This window comes from Nyctereutes procyonoides, unplaced genomic scaffold, assembly GCF_905146905.1.
Source record: "Nyctereutes procyonoides isolate TBG_1078 unplaced genomic scaffold, NYPRO_anot_genome, whole genome shotgun sequence".
Lineage (NCBI taxonomy): Eukaryota > Metazoa > Chordata > Mammalia > Carnivora > Canidae > Nyctereutes > Nyctereutes procyonoides.
The window spans coordinates 30912954-30930780 of NW_026575132.1; the positions used below are offsets into that span (position 1 = coordinate 30912954).

Sequence of the window (17827 nt, forward strand, 5' to 3'; positions counted from 1 at the left end):
ATCCTGTCTTGAGGATTGTCAGACTCCTTGGTGAATCGCTGTGTGTGATTTCTAAATAGATACCACCTGTCTTTGTTTATCAACCAGGAATACAAGAGTAATTGCAACGTACTTAGAACTAACATTTTTTTTTTTACCAAAATGTGGTTTCACAGAGGCATTTCTGAATGTCTTGACCTGACAGATCTTGCTCCCTTTAAAGTATTTTTTCTTTTTTTCTGTGAATTCCTTTGTATATTTGCTAGGTTGCTATGAATTCTCCATTTCTTTTTTTTTTTTTAAGATTTCATCTATTTATTCATGAGAGACTCAGAGAGAGGCAGAGACACAGGTAGAGGGAGAAGCAGGCTCCATGCAGGGAGCCCGATGCAGGACTCGATCCTGGGACCCTGGGGTCACGCCCTGAGCCAAAGGCAGACGCTCAACCGCTGAGCCCCCAAGATGCCTCTAAATTCTCCATTTCAAGACAATAGGTGACATCCTTGGGAATTGTGCCCTGACATTATGTGTCGAGATGGCTGCTGTGGTAGAACAACGTGTCAGTCATCCTACAAATGGAAACACAGAGATGACTTTACATGGGCTTTACAGTAAAAGGTTGCAGGATCCGTAAAGCTGGGAAACTAATTGGTGTGTTGCTCTCTAGCTGTCAGGACTTACTAACCTATGAAGAGAGAGATTGCCTTTAAATTACTAATTATCTTTCCCCACATTTCTCTCTTAATCACCAAATTCCACACATTGTTTACCTGGGTAGATATTAGACCCTGAGTGGTTTGGAGGGGGCATTGCCATGGCGAAGCATTTGAACCTGCTCCCCGGCGGGCTGTGGCCGATGGGTGTCTCAGACTGTCCACATACATTTGTCCAAATTTATTATCTGTTTAGGGTACATTTAGTGGGGTGGTGACTCACCGTTCTGATATTTAAAAATCACCCGTTTCCTGCAGCGTTTTCTCACTTGTCAGTATGCGTTTCAGACTGGCAAAATCGTTTTAATGGTCACAGGGATTATAACTTTTATCACAAAGACAAAACACAGGGATCCCTGGGTGGCGCAGTGGTTTGGCGCCTGCCTTTGGCCCAGGGCGTGATCCTGGAGACCCGGGATCGAATCCCACGTCGGGCTCCTGGTGCATGGAGCCTGCTTCTCCCTCTGCCTGTGTCTCTGCCTCTCTCTCTCTCTGACTGTCATAAATAAATAAATAAAAAAAATTAAAAAAAAAGAAAATATTTAAAAAAAAAAAAAAAAAAAAACAAAGACAAAACACAGAAAAACTAAATTGCCTAAGGTGATGCGAAATCAGGGTTAGGCGGTCAGCCCGGCCGTGTCCCAGGGTCAGCGGGTGTAGACCTGCGGGGGGTGGGCTGGGGGGCACTTGGGATGTGCTCCCCCTTCCTGTGGCTTCAGAGAACACGGTCGAGGAGGAGGTAGGAGGAAGGCTCGGAGATGTCAGGTCTCGGCTCCATAAGGCATCGATAAGGCATCGATCAATTTGATCCTGTCATCATTTGAGTTCACACCACTGAGGACACATCCGAGAAGTGCTGGTCTCCCTTTGTGTGCACAACAGCTGGAGACGCCAGCCGCTGCTGTGTTTGGAAGGTGACACAGAGCAGGATCACGGTTTTCCATATGTAGGGTGTCCTGCATATTTTCCAAGGATATTGTTTTAGAAGAAGAGATCTCTAAGCCAGCCGTACTGAGCTCCACTCCCGTGCCAAATTTTATGAGAATTTCTTTGCTCTCGTTCAGTGCTCACCGTGGTGTGGTGCGCAGAGAGCAGGTCGCCATCCTAAAGATGAGGAGACCCAGGGCTAAGGAGGTTAATACCTTGCCCCAGATCCCACAGTGCGGGGTGGAGTCAAGAGGCCAGGTCAGGGCCAACTCCTGTCAAAAGCAGTGCTGCCCGAAGTTACTAAATTACTGGAAACCCGCTCCCTGCGTGGCTTCCTTCCCACCTGTGGTCTTGTGGACGACCTTCTTCTGCTGTTTTAGGAATGTTGAGTCCCAGGCTCGGCCGTGTGCTCCACTGACCCCCGTAGCTGGGGGGACACCCATTTAGTTTCCAGAGAGAATCCCAGAGCTGATAAAATGTAGACGTAGGTCATCGTCACTTAGCCACTGGAAACTAAGAGGGAGAAGGGGGCAAACTGCTTTTCAGACTAAACACCAAAGATCTAAAGGCTTTGGCGCTGAAGCCTCATCATGCTAGGTGGTGACTGCCTTGTCCCAGGGGCACTCAGAAATGCTCTGGGGATGGCGCGTAAAGGTACCGTGTACGGAACTCACTCTGGTGGCCTGCAGTGACCCAGATCAGCCCCAAGGTTCCATCCCCTCAGGAAATACAGTATTTAGATTTCAGTTGCCCTGACGTGAGACGTCTGGCGAGCACGTTCTTCTTCAGCCAGCTATAGCAGAACGTGACCTCCTGCTGCCTGTCAGTTGCAATTCCCTAAACACCTTTTTTTTTTTAAACTTTGGGGTCTTCTTCTTGGATTCTCGCATTAATGTAAACATTCAACGGATATTTACTGATACGGGCCGTCAGCCTGCCACCGCCACATAGACCATAGGCTGGCGGGGAGTGACCAGCAGTGCAGACACGGATTGCAGTGACCGAGAGCAGTGGGACCAGGACGGGACTATTTACAGCAAGCAGAACACATCACGTGTGGTGGGAGACATGCAGAACGGAGCTCTGGAAACTCGCAGGTGTGAGACGCTTTCCACGGGGAAGGTAGTAAGAAGGTGGCATGTGCTGGGCCTCCTGGGGAGCTGGACTCAGCTGAGCAGCAGAAGAGCCGAGAGGGGAGGGTGTTGGAAAGAAGCCCACCGATGGGAGCCCCCGTCTCGAGACTTCACTTGGCACAGACCAGAGGGCGCGTCTACCTGCCTGTGGGAAGGAGCCCCTTTGCTGCGGCACCTCCATGCCTGGGGACGTGTGCTCCTTGGAGGACGGGACAGCCGCGGTGTCTCTCCAAAGCTCTGCCCCTCGCCGTCATCGGAGACCTTCGGCTCCTTGAATGCAGTGATAGTGTCGGGTGCATTTATTATCCCCCGATGGTGTCTGGCCTGAAGTGCTCTGCAGTGGAGACATGGGAGGGAAGGGAGGGTGGAAGCATGGACAGTCCTCGTAAGCAAGGATGCTCACGCTCCTGCTCACACCCTCATACAAGCACAGCACCCGAAATCTTCCCAGGCCCTGGTTGCCCTCACTTAGGGGCTGGGAGTATCCTGTGTCCTCCCGGTTGTGCAGATACCAGCTAATGACATTGTTTGGTGGGCGGCTTTCCCAGTACTATTTAGTAACTAATACGATCACATTGCTGGAGGACTTGGCTGCAGAAAACAGAATGGATCCAATTGATACTTTTTCTGATTCTATTGATTTCTTTCCTGAAGTTGCCTGGATGTCTTGATCTTTTTGTGGACAGAAGTGACATAACATTTATTATATCCCTTCTGCATGCTTTGCATTAAAACTAGCACGATATTAGTCAAGTTTCAATGTTTTCCTAATAATTTTTAAAAAGTAACATAACCTCTGATTCTTCCACTAGTTGTAAGAACAGATATAGGTTTATTGGTGATGGCACCTTTAAAGACTAAAGATTAAGTTAAATGGCTTGTTAAACTAGAACTCTGAGGTCCGAATATTGAAATTTCCATCGCATAAAATAATTTCTTCCCAAAATTATAATTTTATAATCACAGCTTATTGAACCAATTGAATGAAGTTAGACCCATTCAACCTTCTACAGTTAATAAAAACTCTCATGAGCCCCAATAAATACTGGTTTAAGTTAAGTCCTGTTCATGCAGGCTTCCTATTGTTGGGTTATTGAAAGATCCATTCTGGAAGGATTGTAAACCATTGCTATACTGACACTTGGGGATTTTTCTATTAGTTATGTTAAACCTGATGGGTAAATGGCATAAAGTGAAACAAAACAAAGAGAGCGTTTTTCTGAGATAAAAGCAATGGTCCCAAAGCCACGAAGTTTTCCTTCAGTAGGTCCACAGAGACATGAACCATCTGAGGTACTCGGCAGTGGGGTCGTTGGACAGGTGTTGGCAGATTCTCGTGCCCAAAGGACCTAATAACCTGACCCCACCTGGTCGGATGTGTAGAACCACAGACCCCGAGGCTGCGGGGACCGGGGTCTCTAGTGCTTCCTTCACCTGAGGGCCCCTCTTTACCACTCCCAGCCGTGACTTCTGGAGGGAGCGACACCCAGGGCATAGACTGTGCAGCGGGCGCAGGGAAGAGGCACAGATGGCTCAGGGCGACCTGAACTCAGGGGGACGGGGAGGCAATGGGCCGGAGAGAAGCTGCCCTGTATCTGCAGTTTGCCTGGACGTCCCGCATCAGCAGAGAAGATGATGAACTGTGGAGAAGCAAATATAACGGAGACCGCCCTGAGCAGAGCGGATGCCACGTGCTCATGGGGGACCTGCCAAGCGTAGGGCGCGGGGGACAGCCGCCACCCCCCACCTTCTGATGGAAAGGTGCCTATGGGCGTGGCCCGCCCGTGCCAGGCAACAAACGGCCACGTAAAACGGGAGCAGACACAGAAACTCGCACTCGATAAACATGAGAATGGTAACGCCTGAGACCGTGAAGGGGGTCGTCGGTGGAGCAGCGATCTTCCCACGCCTGCTGCAGAGTCAGCCGCAGAGGAACCAACAGATCAGACAGGAAGTAAATATTCGATGATCATTTCAGACTCTGTGAACTCCACAAAAATCAACTTCAGATTCCGAAAGAATGGTGTTAACGTCCTGGCATTTCATAGAGAATTTAGAAAGAATTGGGAATTGTAGAAGGTGCGTGAAAAATAAAAAAAAGCAAGTGAGCTAATCAAATCTCTTTGCTCGTCAAAGGCAAGCGCTGTATCAGGTTCTTCGTAAATTTGCATTCTGGTGAGCGTTAGCCCTTATCTGCAGCTCTTGAAAGAAAGTGTCTAAACTATGACATTAGGGAAGTATAGTGGAAAAGAATAAATTGAATTTTTCACTTCAAAATCTTGGCAATTATGGGAAGGTGCTTGCATTGGAGCTGCGGACCCCCCTCAGCAAGCTGCTCTTCGACGTTCATTGTCTCTTCCGAGCAATAATCAATTTACACCCTTTATAACGACTCTTCACTACATTAAATCAACACCAGGGTATTGCCCATGATGTGTCAAAGATTAAATCGAAGTACTTTATAAGAATACGGCTGTTGAACTACATTTTAAGAAGAATATGAAAATTAGGGGGCGAAACTTCAAATTGCATAAAACTGATTGAATTCTAATTCCCATTTAGGGAAACACTGTCAGTGCAGAGGAGAACATTTATCTGTCCCTTCTGTGTATTCCTGCAGCGATGGCCCGACCGGACCAACTCCCTTTAAGTCTTCCGTCGGTCTCCCAGGTTACAGTGGAAATTCAGCATTTCGAAACAAAGATAATTCCTCCACTGGGCAGCAGTGAGACCAGAGCTAGAGAAACGTGTTCCATTTGGGGGATCAACATGTGAGTGGAGGATAAAGTGCCTTCCCCGCTCTGAGGAGATGCTCTGGCTCTGCTCTGCCACCATCCTCCCTGCACCTGCCCACCTCCATCCCTGCACCTGTCCACCCCATCCCTGCACCTGCCCCCTCCATCCCTGCACCTTTCCCACCTCCATCCCTGCACCTGCCTCCACTCCATCCATACACCTTTCCCCTCTCTATCCCTGCACCTACCCCCTCCATCCCTGCACCTGCCTGCCCCCTCCATCCCTGCACCTGCCCCCTCCATCCCAGCATCTGTCCCCCTCCATCCCTGCACCTACCCCCCATCCCTGCACCTACCCCCCATCCCTGCACCTGTCCCCCCATCCCTGCACCTGTCCCCCTCCATCCCTGCACCTTCCCCCCCATCCCTGCACCTGCCCTCTCTCTGTTCCAGCACCTGCCCCCCCTCTGTCCTCAGGGCACACTCAGTCCTGAGCCCCAGGCCCTCCCCTCCCCCTGCACAGCCTTCTCCTGGGGTCCTGGCCACCACTCCCTTCTGGGAAATCAGATCCAGGAGGTGGGTTTCAGCAGGGAAAGCCCTTCTTGAAATGGATTTGCAGAACACACCCAGGCCCGGGTATCAAGATGCATGAAGATATTTTTTAAGCCTGAAAGGATGCCACAATGTCATCCAATGTATTCACTTTTATTAAAAGTCACATGTGCTAAAGTCCTTTTTAATATTCTAGAAGCAGTGCAGAATTAGATACACGAGAGAATTATTTGCTCCTTAGGAATGACAAGGACTGGGTGGCTGCACGGGATGACGGCAGGTGATGGACTGGCTACAGCTTATTTTCAAATGGTTCAGGCAAATAAACAAGCACACATGGCAAACTGTTAATTGCTGATTCTAAGTGATGTGGACACTTTTCTTTCAGATCTTCTGTATGTGTGAAAATGTTAATAATAAAGCCCCAGGGAATAGCAATCTGAGTTCCTGATAGACAAGAAAATAAAAGAAATTAAATTAAGAAGCATTTAAGTCCAATGTCCTGTCCTGCAGACAATCATTTTGCGAACATGTTGCACATGATGCCAGATGCTCCCCTTTCAGGGAACAGATGCTGTGCTCGCCCCACTGCCCTGTGGAGGCCCCGGTAGGTCACCACGTGGCTCGGGCGCGCCCACGGGTTATTTCGGGGCCTCCGGTCCTGCAGCCTCCTAGCATCTCGTCCCTCGGGTCCTGAGGCCGTGGGCCCCGTGGCCTCTGAAGCTCCTCCAGAGCAAGGCCGAGGCAAAGGCCCAGCAGCCTGGGCACAGCGAGTCAGCCTCACAGGCCCTGGGCTTGGAGGCCACCTGGTAACATCACTCGGGTCTGGAGATCGTGCGGGACAAGGTGGGGCATAGCCCAGGCTTCGGCGGCCGAGTGCACCCTGCGGGCCGGCACGGGCACCCCGGGCACTCCTGAGGGACCAGGACAGGACGGGACGGGCCTCCAGACGAGCTGAGCCAGGCAGGACACGAGCTCTGGTCCGCCCTCCTCAGATGAACCTGGAGTCCAGACGTGTCCGACACGGGTGGCCCCGTGAGCACGGGAGCACAGTGCTTCTTGCCTCCGCTCCGATGGCGGCCAGCGGCCAAGGGCCTCGGTGACCTCCTGGCCCAGCTGCCATGGCTCTGGGCGGCGGGGGGCATGCCCGGCCGCAGGCGGGGTGAACGGGCTCGGGGCGCAGCGGCAGGAGGGGGTCCCTGCGGATTCCGAGGCGCCTGAGAGTCACACAAGCCGGGACCTTCCAAAGCTTCTATTTCCGAAGTCACGATGGCGCCACCGGCGGCCAGGCCGGTGTGAGAGCGGGGACAGGTGGCAGGCGTGGAGGCGCCTGGACAGCAGCAGCCCCCGGGCCCCACGCACACGGCTTGGCTTGCAGAGATGCTCATCCCTACGCTTCTGCAGTCCTGTCCGCTGACAAAACCGTATTACTGATTTGTATTGAAAAGTGCTGTTGGATTAAAGTCCTACAACTTAGAAGTCATGTGGAGACTTGTCGCCCGTGGCAGCGGGCTCCCAGGCGTGGGAGGACGTCGTCCCTGCGGACGTCCGTGCTGGATGGGCTGGCGAGTGGGCCCATGGCGGTGACCGGTGACCGCCGCCGCCGCAGGAGCCGCGGGTGGGAGCGGATGGGTCCCACGCACCTGCGGCCCGTCCCTGCGCAGCCCCTGCCCTCCCGGGTGAGACGCGCTCCCCCTAGCAGGTTACTCACTAGCGTCCAGGGAGGTAGCCAAGATCAATGTGGTTTTCTAGAAATTAGGAGTTAACATCTTCATTCATGGAGCCCATAAGAAGCAAGCGGTACCTAATGTCTTTTTAATTCCTGCCTGTGCTGTATCGTCGGGCTTATCTGAGCAGCATCTCCAGTTTGGGGCACTCACCTCAGTGAGTTCCCCACCTCAGTGCCCCAAACAGGAGAAGCCTCCTGCGGTATAGACCATCTTCCAGACTCCACTCGTCTTAACACTGACGAGCAGTAGCCCAACAGCTGCTACTACATGGACAGCTTTGGATTTCCCTCAAGAATCAGACATGAGACAGACGGGAACAGACTTCAGTCAGGGGACGTGCCCAGCACAGTAGATTCAAGGTTTTCATCTTCAGGAAAGGGGGAGAGTAACTCATGCTTTTTGCACTTTACTCCTTTCATGTGACACTCTTGCTTTTCGTTTTCCATGCACCTAGTTTTAAACCTGTTTTTTGTTTTGTTTTGTCTGCAGTTCTTGGTAAAATCAGGAGTGCTGTGGGGAGCGCGCAGCTTCTGATGTCCCAGAAGTTCCAGCAGTTTTACTGGCTGTGCCAACAGAACATGGTGAGCAAATCCTCGGGGGACCTCGGTTCCCTAGTGTCCACTCTCTCTGCTCGGGTCTGAGAACATTACCTGGGATTTTGCGGACCAGGGACGAGGGCAAGGCGCTGCCCGGGTTGGGGTTCAGGGTGGTGAAGAGGCCACGGCGAGGCAGTGCCAGGGGAGAGGGAGCAGGTGGCACGGGAGACGGCCCCCCGAGCCCTGGGGCACCTCCGGCTGCCGTGTCCACCTGCCTGGGAGCCTCCGGAGGGAGGCAGGACAGGAAGAGCCGTGGGGCAGATGTCACCGACGGAGACCGCGACATGACATGGCCCAAAGCAGCACATTCACAGCGGCAAAGAGAGTCAGAAGGGATCGTAGAACGATTAGGGCTTCATATTTCATTGCCAGGAGTGAAATGCATACACCAGGAATAGGTAACACAGTTGGCGTTAAACTTGGCTCTGATCGTCCTGAACGTCAAAGAAAAAGAAAAATCACGTGTATGTTTAGATACGCTTACGTAAAAAAAAAAAAAGATACGCTTATGTATACGTACTTGCTGTGTCTTCATGAAAGAGACCCCCCCACACACACACACACGTACACACACGTTTCTTTAAAGAAAATGTCAATTTAATGTCATTTGTAGAAATAACTGAGCAGTACTCACATTCCTATATAGGCTATTTCGTAGGTAGATTGATTTCTTTCAGAGCAAACATTTCATTAAAATACAAGTAGGTCCGTGCATCGTGGTAGTGATGGCGCTCGGTGATTTCACTTTGTCTTGTTTTGCTGTTTTAATTTGCAAGGAGACGTGAATTTACAGAATGTTCTTACACATCAGAGGGAGCAAAGCCCAGGAGAGCTGCCAATTCATCCCTTTTAATTAGGATTGTTACAAAGTACGTTTTCTCTGATATTTTCCAGTTAACCCCATTGAATTTCATCACAAAGTGTCTAAAGTGACCCCTGTGTCTGCTGTGACATGAAGTCATAAGCAACATTTAGGAAAGGGGAACGGGAAGGTTCGGCGTCCCTTGGAAGGAACATGCGGCTGCGGAGCGCCCGCTCGCCGTGTTCAGCGAGCACGTCCCTGCCGCCTCCTCCGTGTCTGTTCGGTCACTGTCTTTGACGGAATGGATTTAGGCCTTTACGTAGCTCTGTGCCGAGCTACACTGAGTCGGGTAAGCACAGGTAGTTACTGTCTTCAGGAACTCATTACCTAAAGCACCCGACATGCAGTAAAGACATGTAAAACATTCTGCAAGCTTATAAAATGTCCCTGTCCCCTGTGCCAGAAGCAGCTAATAGTAGATTTTAAATCACCCCTCCTAATATTTTTGATGCTTCTTACACATGTCAGATTGCATTTTATGCTAATCTTTAAAAAAATCCTTTTTGAGTTTTGAAATACGTGTTGTGGCTGCTTCATTTCTCTTGGCTTCTACCGAGGATTTGACCAAAAATGAAATAAACAAGCAAAAAAAAAAAAAAAAAAAAAAAAAACAAGTCTGCAGCATTTGTTGCTGGAGAGGGTGGGTGTCTGAGGTAGGCCAGGCCGACAGAGGTGCTGGAGCATAGGCAGGTGGCTTTGTCCAAGGTCCCAAGCAGCATTACTAGCTGCCGGAGGAGATTTAGGGGACCAGCTAGTTTTCAATCAAAGGAAGGACCCCAGAAAATAAGCCAGAGCCCCTCCCCGATGTTTAGAATGGATTGAACGAAGCAGAGATTCTTCAAGGCAAGGATGTAGGGGTGATTCATCGCATTATGAGGATGCAGACAAGGCCGAGAAGACCTGCCCTCGAGCCGTAGGCATCCAGGGGCTCCATGACCAGCCGCGCAGCATCCCCCCCCAGAGTCCCCTTCAGACCTCCGTGACCCTGTGTGTGCCCCGGGCCAGGCTTCCCAACCCTTCTGAGGACGATGGCCCAGGACACGGGAGCCCCAGAGTCCGTGTCACGGGGGCCTCTGATGGCGGGAAGCGAGCCGCGTGAACTCTCGGTGACGTGACTCTCATGGGGAAAGAGCACCCTGTCGCTTTGCTGGAGGAGGAGGAAGGCGTGCACACTGCTGACATCTAGAAACAGGCTGATGAACATTTCATGGCCCCCGAATGTCCAGTGGACACAGGCAAGCAGCTCCCCCAGAAGAGAGTAGAGGGCGTGCACGGAGGCAGATCCTGGCTGTGCCCGGCTGCCCCAGGCAGGTGAAGGGTCCTGTCCGTGGAGGCTGCAGCTCGCCAGGAAAGCTTCTTTAGCTCTTCTCTTTGAAGACATGACCAGAGCCCGGCACCCTGACCCCGGAGATCGCAGGGCGCCCCCGCTGCTTCCTTCAGCCACGTTCAGGCATCTCCCCACCAAACCCACAGCAACAAAGAAGGTTCGTTGTGTCTGGGAAGTCTTCCAGGAGAAAGGAACACAACGAGCCCTTAGAGACTCCGTGGGAGAAGCCTCCTGGCGCCCACCGCCTCCCCAAAGGCCGCGGGGTGTGTCCTGGGTCTTGCTCTGTCCCGGCCAGACCGTGCCCCGTGGCAACAGGTTTGTCCCGGTTTTCTTCACGAGCCGGGGCTGAGCTCAGGCTCACAGGAGGGGAAGAGCCTGCACCCAGTGGACCGTGCTGCCTGCAAGGTAGGGCGGCCTGGCCCAGCGAGCACCTGTTCCCGGAAGCCCAGCTGGACCCGCAAGCCCACTGCCAGTCACCCTGTGGACGCCGATGCCCCCCCGGGCTTCCATGGACGAGCCAGCTGGACACGGCAGCGGGGGCAGCAGCTCTCCTCCCTCCCGCCCTCACCTGCACAGGCTGCCTGCCGGTCCACACAGCAGAATGGGGACAAATGCCATCAGTCTGATGTGCTATGGACTGAACGTGCCCCCCAAATTCACGTGTGAGACACTGCCCCCCAGTGCGATGGCATTAGGAGGTGCTGACTTTGGGTGGTGATGAGGCCTTCGGGTGCAGCCACCATGAATGGGGTCAGTGTCTTTATGAAAGAGACTCCACAGCACCCACAGCCCCTCCCTCCACGTGAGGACACAGCCAGAAATCGGCCGCCTGGACAAGGATCTCCGCAGATCACATCCACACTGGGACCTGATCCGGGGCGCCCAGCCTCCAGCAGAGTAGCACGTTTGTCCGCAAGCCACCCTCTGTGGGGTCCCCTCCAGCCGCCCCGAGGGACCAAGACCCAGGTAGAGGACATTGTGCCTACTGTGAATAACCTACCAGTAAGCTGAAAATTGCACATTTTACACTTAACCCAGGGGTCTCAGCCCCACCTGCCTCCAGGAGGGTAGAGGGTGACTCCTGCCTAGGGCACGGAGGCACCGCTGGGCCGCGGTTGCTTGCCATCCTCAGGTGGTGTGGGAAAGGGCTGGACAGGTGCCTCCAACCTTGGAAAGCTACCCAACTTTAAATGCAGACCATGCACAGAAATTATGAACACACCCAGCTGCTGGCTTGTGGCCCAGCGGTGTCCCCTGTGCGTGCGGGGACTTGTCCATGAATTCCTTGTGTACCTTTGACTCTGCGTGGGAGCAAAGTAAACACACGGTGCATTTGTAGAGTGTCCCTGGCCATTGGAATTAGCGCCAAGACCTGTCAGAGAGCAAACAGAAACAGACCCTCGCCACCGCCACCAGACACGTGTGCCTGTCCGGCCACCGGTCTGCACAACGATCGCCCAGGGAGGCAGAGAGCACAGCTGCCCCACTGCTTCAGGAACTGCCCAGCGCTGGGAAACTTTGATATTCACACCATCCTCAAGGCTATGAAAGCATTTTCAAAACGAAATGAGTGAATATACTACATGGATCTTCTTTAATAGGTTTTATTGTTTTAGAGCACTTTAGTTCCCAGCGCAACCAAGAAGATGGTAGCGAGATTTCCCATTGCCTCTGCCCCCCGCCCCCAGAGCACTACGAGCATCCCCAGCAGAAGGTGCTTTACTTAGAATCAACGAACCTTTGTGGACGCATCGTGGTCACCCGGAGTCCATGCTTTACATCAGGGTCACTCTTGGTGTCGTGCATTCTGTGGGCTCGGGGGAATGTCCAGTGACGTGTGGCCACTATTAGAGTTTTATGCAGAGTGGTCTCGCTGTGGGAGTTGGCCTCACGCAGCATGTTGGCTTTTCATATTTATGGGTTTGTGAAGTATGTCAGCAAATGCTTGTATAAACTGGTACTGGATCTGTGTGGGTCCCCCCGAATATTGGCATCAGAGCTCCTATTAGCCGGGCTTCTCCCTAATCCGACTCCTTGAAAGGCACGTGCAGGAAAGAGCAGGCTCTGAGTCGTGCTTGTGTGTTCGCAGGACCCCAGCGCCATGCCGAGACCCACGTCCCAGGACCTGGCAGGCTACTGGGACATGCTACAGCTTTCCATCGAGGACGTCAGCATGAAGTTCGATGAGCTGCAGCAGCTGAAGCTCAATGCCTGGAAGATCATAGAGTCTCCGGAAAGACAGGTAAGTCTGCCCCCGCGGGAGCTCCTCGCCACAGCCTGGTCCCTGCTCCCTCCCAGCAGGGAAGTGCTGCTCCACTGGGATGTGCGTCCTGGCCTTAGGTTAGTGGTACAGGATCGAAATGTCATCCATGCACGTGTGTACAGTGGTGGAAGGGCCGTCACCGCAGGTGCAGCAAATAGCACTTGTTTCCTCGCTGTATCTCTCGGACACAAGCGAAACATCACATGCAAATCCGCAGCCTCATTTCCCGTAGGGGAACCCTCTGAATTGTCATCATACGTTTAGTTGGATTAAACTAAGATGATTGCCACAGGGAAAGGTTGAGATCTGGTCCCAAGACTGCTTCCGATGTAGATAAACTTTTTAGTTGCTTATCTCCAGTTGCAGACAAGGCATTTTGAGCTTTACTGAACGGCTTGATAATGTAAACTTCCTATAGATCTCTTGGCCTTGTCTCTTAAGTAGGCTAAAAGTTCCCACTAATTAGGATCCTGTGATATCCCGCAGATATCATCTTTAGTAGGGCTAATAGGCACATCTGATTCAGCAATAAACACATTGATTTCCTAACACATTTTAAAGACAATCTAAGTAATCATAATCTGATTTTCTAGGTAGACGTTATCAAAATAAAATGATGAAATTAACCCAACATGCTTTGGGGCGGTGGGGTTAGTCTGTGGTGGAGAACTGTTATGTGGATAATTAGAATAGAAGCCATCATTATCATCATCACTGTTCCCCACAAGGTGCCGCCAACCATCCTGGTGGACATCTGGGCTCGATGCCGTAGACGCCACTGCAGACGACTGACAGATCCCCTCTTACACAGCGGGGCAAAGGGGACTAGGGAGCCACAGGCTGTCAGCAAGCCATCAGTGGTACATAAGCAAGTCCTATTTGTGGTTTGGGTTTGAAGTGAAGGGGATCAAAAGTAAAGACTGCCAGTGAAAGTGTTATTCTAATAAAATACTAAAAATAGAACTCACTAAACTAGTCTAAGGATTTGCAATAATCACTTCTAGTTTTCTGACAACTAATACAAGCCCTTCTACCTAAGCCATGGTCCTTTACCTGAAGACAGCCTCCTGCTGAGGGTACACACACCCCAGTGCAGACGATGAGCGGCTCTTTCACATGGAGGCCTCGTGCCCTGGGTTTCCCGACCCCTGCTCACTGTAGATCTGCAGGGCCACCTGGTCGACCCTCTCCAACCACGGGATGGACGCCTGGAGGCTGAGAGCCCCTTGAAACAGAAGACTCATGGGGATCCCTGGGTGGCTCAGCGGTTTAACACCACCTTCAACCCAGGGCGTGATCCTGGAGACCCGGGATCGAGTCCCACATCAGGCTCCCTGCATGGGGCCTGCTTCTCCCTCTGCATGTTCTTTGCCTCTCTCTCTCTCTCTCTCTCTCTCTCTCTCTCTCTCTCTCTCTCTCTCATCATGAATAAATAAAATCTTTAAAAAAAGAAAAAAAAGAAAGAAATAGGAGACTCCCACAAGAATTACTCATGTGTGTCTCCTGCAGCCCCATACTTCAGAGGCTACCAAGTGAAAAGAAGTAGGTAGATACAGTCATATGCTTAACACAAGAACTAAGTTCTGAAAGAGCTGAAAGTTTTAACAAACCAGTTACTCCATCGTCATAGATGCCTGCCCAAGAGTCAGGAAGGAGTCATTCCTGCCGGTCCACGTCATTTTAATTTTTTTAATTTGTTTTTTTTAAGAGGGAGAGGGAGGGAAGGAGTGGGGAGAGGGGCGAATGGAGAGAAAAAGACTGAATCCCAAGCAGACTCCACATCCTATGAGGGAGGAGCCCAAACAGGGCTGGATCCCATAACCCTGAGATCATAACCTGAGGCCAAATCTAAAGTCAGACACTCAACTGACTGAGCCATCCAGATGACCCCCTGACCTTTTTTTTTTTTTTTTTTTGTGGTCCAAGTCATTTTAAAATAAGCCATGGGAATAAAGTGTCAAACACCAGAACAATATTCCTACCAAATCCAACACTGCAGCACAGGGAGTTCCTGCCGTCCATGTCCACCCTGCATGGCAAGCTGCACCTTCTCCACAACGTCCCAGCACGTCTGGCCCATTTGGATTTTTGCAGAGGCTGAAGGGAGAAAGACACGGGGTGGGGGTTCCCCCAAAAACTAAATACCTGCTTAGAAAAGGAAGGGGTTCTGGGCCTTATGCTGGGCACCCTTTCCTGGGAGAGGGTGATCAGCTGTGTATGGCTCGGTCACCCTCTGCTGGGAAGGACACACGTAAATAATGCAGTGCGGTTTGGGACACAGATTTTCCTCCAGAACAATAACAAGCACCGCATATTGCATCTGCTGCAGAACTATGGAATGGAGCTTTCTAGAAAAGGCACATACCTGTTTTCTCAACTTATTTAAGAACGTCATCCAAGGGGCACCTGAGTGGCTCAGTCGGCCTCCGGCTCAGGTCGTGACTCTGGGGTCCTGGGACCCGAGGCCCCGGTTGTGCTCCCTGCTCAGAGGGTTGTCTGCTTCCCCCTCTACCTCCCCCTGCTCATGCTCTCTCTCAAATAAAATAAATAAAATCTTAAAAAAAAGAGCATGAGCTAAAGATCAGAAGTATTTATTTGCATCTACTTACCAAGCTGAGAACTCTATCGTCTATCATCAGTCTATCATCTATCATCTATCTAATCAATCATCTATCTATCTATCTATCTATCTATCTATCTATCATCTATCTAGTTAATGTCAAGGGGTTTTAGGGCCATAATAGGGAATTTGGCCAATGGTTCCCTCACGTAAGATGGTTTTCATGAAGGTCCTTAGAATCCTGAGTCTGTTAAAAAAGACTGTAGCATGTGACAGGGGTGTCAACTGGCATCTTCCAAAGTACCTGGGACACTGGAGGCCTTGAAATAGTGAGCATTTGCCAATGCTCAGATGGCAGAAACAGTTATCTGGCCACATAAAATAAATCAGGAATGAGGAGACAGTGTTCTGGTGCTGGATTTAGCTCCTTACGTGTAAAGCCCGGGATCTCAGCGGTTTAGCGCCGCCTGCAGCCCAGGGCGTGATCCTGGAGACCCGGGATCGAGTCCCACGTCGGGATTCCTGCATGGATCCTGCTTCTCCCTCTGCCTGTGTCTCTGCCCCTCTCTCTCTGTGTGTGTCTCTCATGAGTAAAGAAATGAAATCTTTAAAAAAAAATAAAATAAAAGGCAGTGCTTTATGCAGACAACTCCTCAATTTGAACATATGAGATTCTTTGATCCCACCTTTAAAAAAAAAGACCAGACCCATATCCCCGCCGCTGAAGCAGGTGAAGGGGTCATGGGCAGCATGCCCCTGGCAGGCGGCAAGGTCATGGGCAAGGACGCAGGGTGGGCAGGCACGGGCACCTGGGTGGCATCTGGCCGCGTGCGATCACCCCATGCGGTACCAGGCTCCCGGGCTGGTGCTGACCTCCCCTGATCTCCCCGATTTTGACTTGTGATGCTTTCCAGGAAGAAAGAAAGGTCCCCCCTCCGATACCAAAGAAGCCTCCCAAAGGGAAATTTCCCATCACGAGAGAAAAGTCTCTGGACCTGCCGGACAGACAGCGGCAAGAAGCCCGGAGGCGGCTCCTGGCTGCCAAGAGGGCGGCCTCGTTCCGCCAGAATTCGGCCTCGGAGCGCGCAGACAGCATCGAGATCTACATCCCCGAGGCCCAGACGCGCCTCTAGGGTCGGGGCGGCCCTCCCTCTTCCCCCTTTTGCTTTGTAAGGAAACACTTGTACAGTTTCTCCCCAACATGGTCATTTTCGTCTCGTGTCTCCGCCGAACGCGCCCCGTGGTGTCCCCTGTACCACGAACGCTCTGGAAGGCCTTGGTTTCCGTCTGCCGCGCTCGCAGCCCGAACACCCGCTGCTTCCTCCTCATCGCGGGGTCGTCTGACTGCCAGTCCGCTGCGACCGCGACGGTGGGGCGCAGGGCCACCCACCCGATCCACTCTGTCCTCGGGGGGTCACGAGAACCCCCTCTCGAGATGGAACCCGACTTACAGTTTGTTATTTATATTTTTATAAATCGTGTGATAACCAGAGGCAAGAATAACAAATAGCAACCCGTGGGCGCATCTCAGACTCCCCGCACACACCGTGGAGGAAGATGCTGAGGCCGGAAGGGCGGGAAGACAGACCCGCCCCACCCCGGGGGCGCTTCTCTCCGAATCCAGCGGACCCCTCGCCGGGGTCCTTGTGCCAAGTTTATGGGGATGAGAAGCCATCTCTCCAGCCACCCAGCTCCCTGCCACCAGGTTCTCCGGAAACCCCGGGGGAGCCACGTCTGAACCCATTGAAACTACCCAGCACAGCATCTACACAATCAAAAACATAAGCCAAATGTTCATCTACACGAGGGAGTGACATCTGCAAAGAGATCCAAGCCTCATGAAAGGCTGGGTGTCCTGTAGCAGGAGTCTGAAGAGAGAAAGCATGGCCCTCATTCTGATGCAAGCGTCATTGTTTGTCTTATTCCTTTGTAACTTCTATCACGCAAGTCTCGTCTTTAGTGTCCCCATTTATGGACATGTGATTTTTTTTATAGATGTATATATATATTCTCAAACTGCTCTATCAGTTGACTTTCCAGGGTACCCTTAAAAAAATGTTTGCTTGTTTCAAATGACAGTTGTGATGTTGTAAAAAAAAAAAAAGTTTAAGAAATACGAATGTGAGTGGTAAGTATATCTCAGTTTAAATGGTAAAGAAGAAATGTAGTTTACATTTGTATTTTTCCAGAATTCTTTTGTCCTATGCAGTATTGCTAAAGTCAAGAATATACTTCTTGCCTGTTTTAGACATGACAAAAAAAAAAAGTCACATACGGTGATTTCCAGCTGTGGACTTTAAGAAATTAGTCTTCGGGATTCTGACTGGCACCACAGAAAAGCAGAAAGGATTTGAACGCAAAGGCTTTCCATTGGTACAATTAGATTCAGACGCCGTGACCATCATTCCAATGCTCCATGTGTCCCCGTTCAGACACGTCCTTGGAGGAAG

General features: G+C 51.4%; 1 protein-coding gene across 1 annotated transcript in view; it reads left to right on the forward strand.

Moving 5' to 3' along the window:
• The window catches only part of DLGAP2 (DLG associated protein 2), a 685607-nt gene extending 669022 nt beyond the window's left edge, over positions 1-16585 (forward strand). Inside the window, exons 14-16 of the mRNA XM_055345374.1 lie at positions 8259-8350; positions 12644-12796; positions 16292-16585. Coding sequence (XP_055201349.1) covers positions 8259-8350; positions 12644-12796; positions 16292-16510 — 464 coding nt within the window. The 3' untranslated portion in view covers positions 16511-16585. The remainder of the gene's footprint in view (positions 1-8258; positions 8351-12643; positions 12797-16291) is intronic.
• Positions 16586-17827: the final 1242 nt, after the last annotated feature.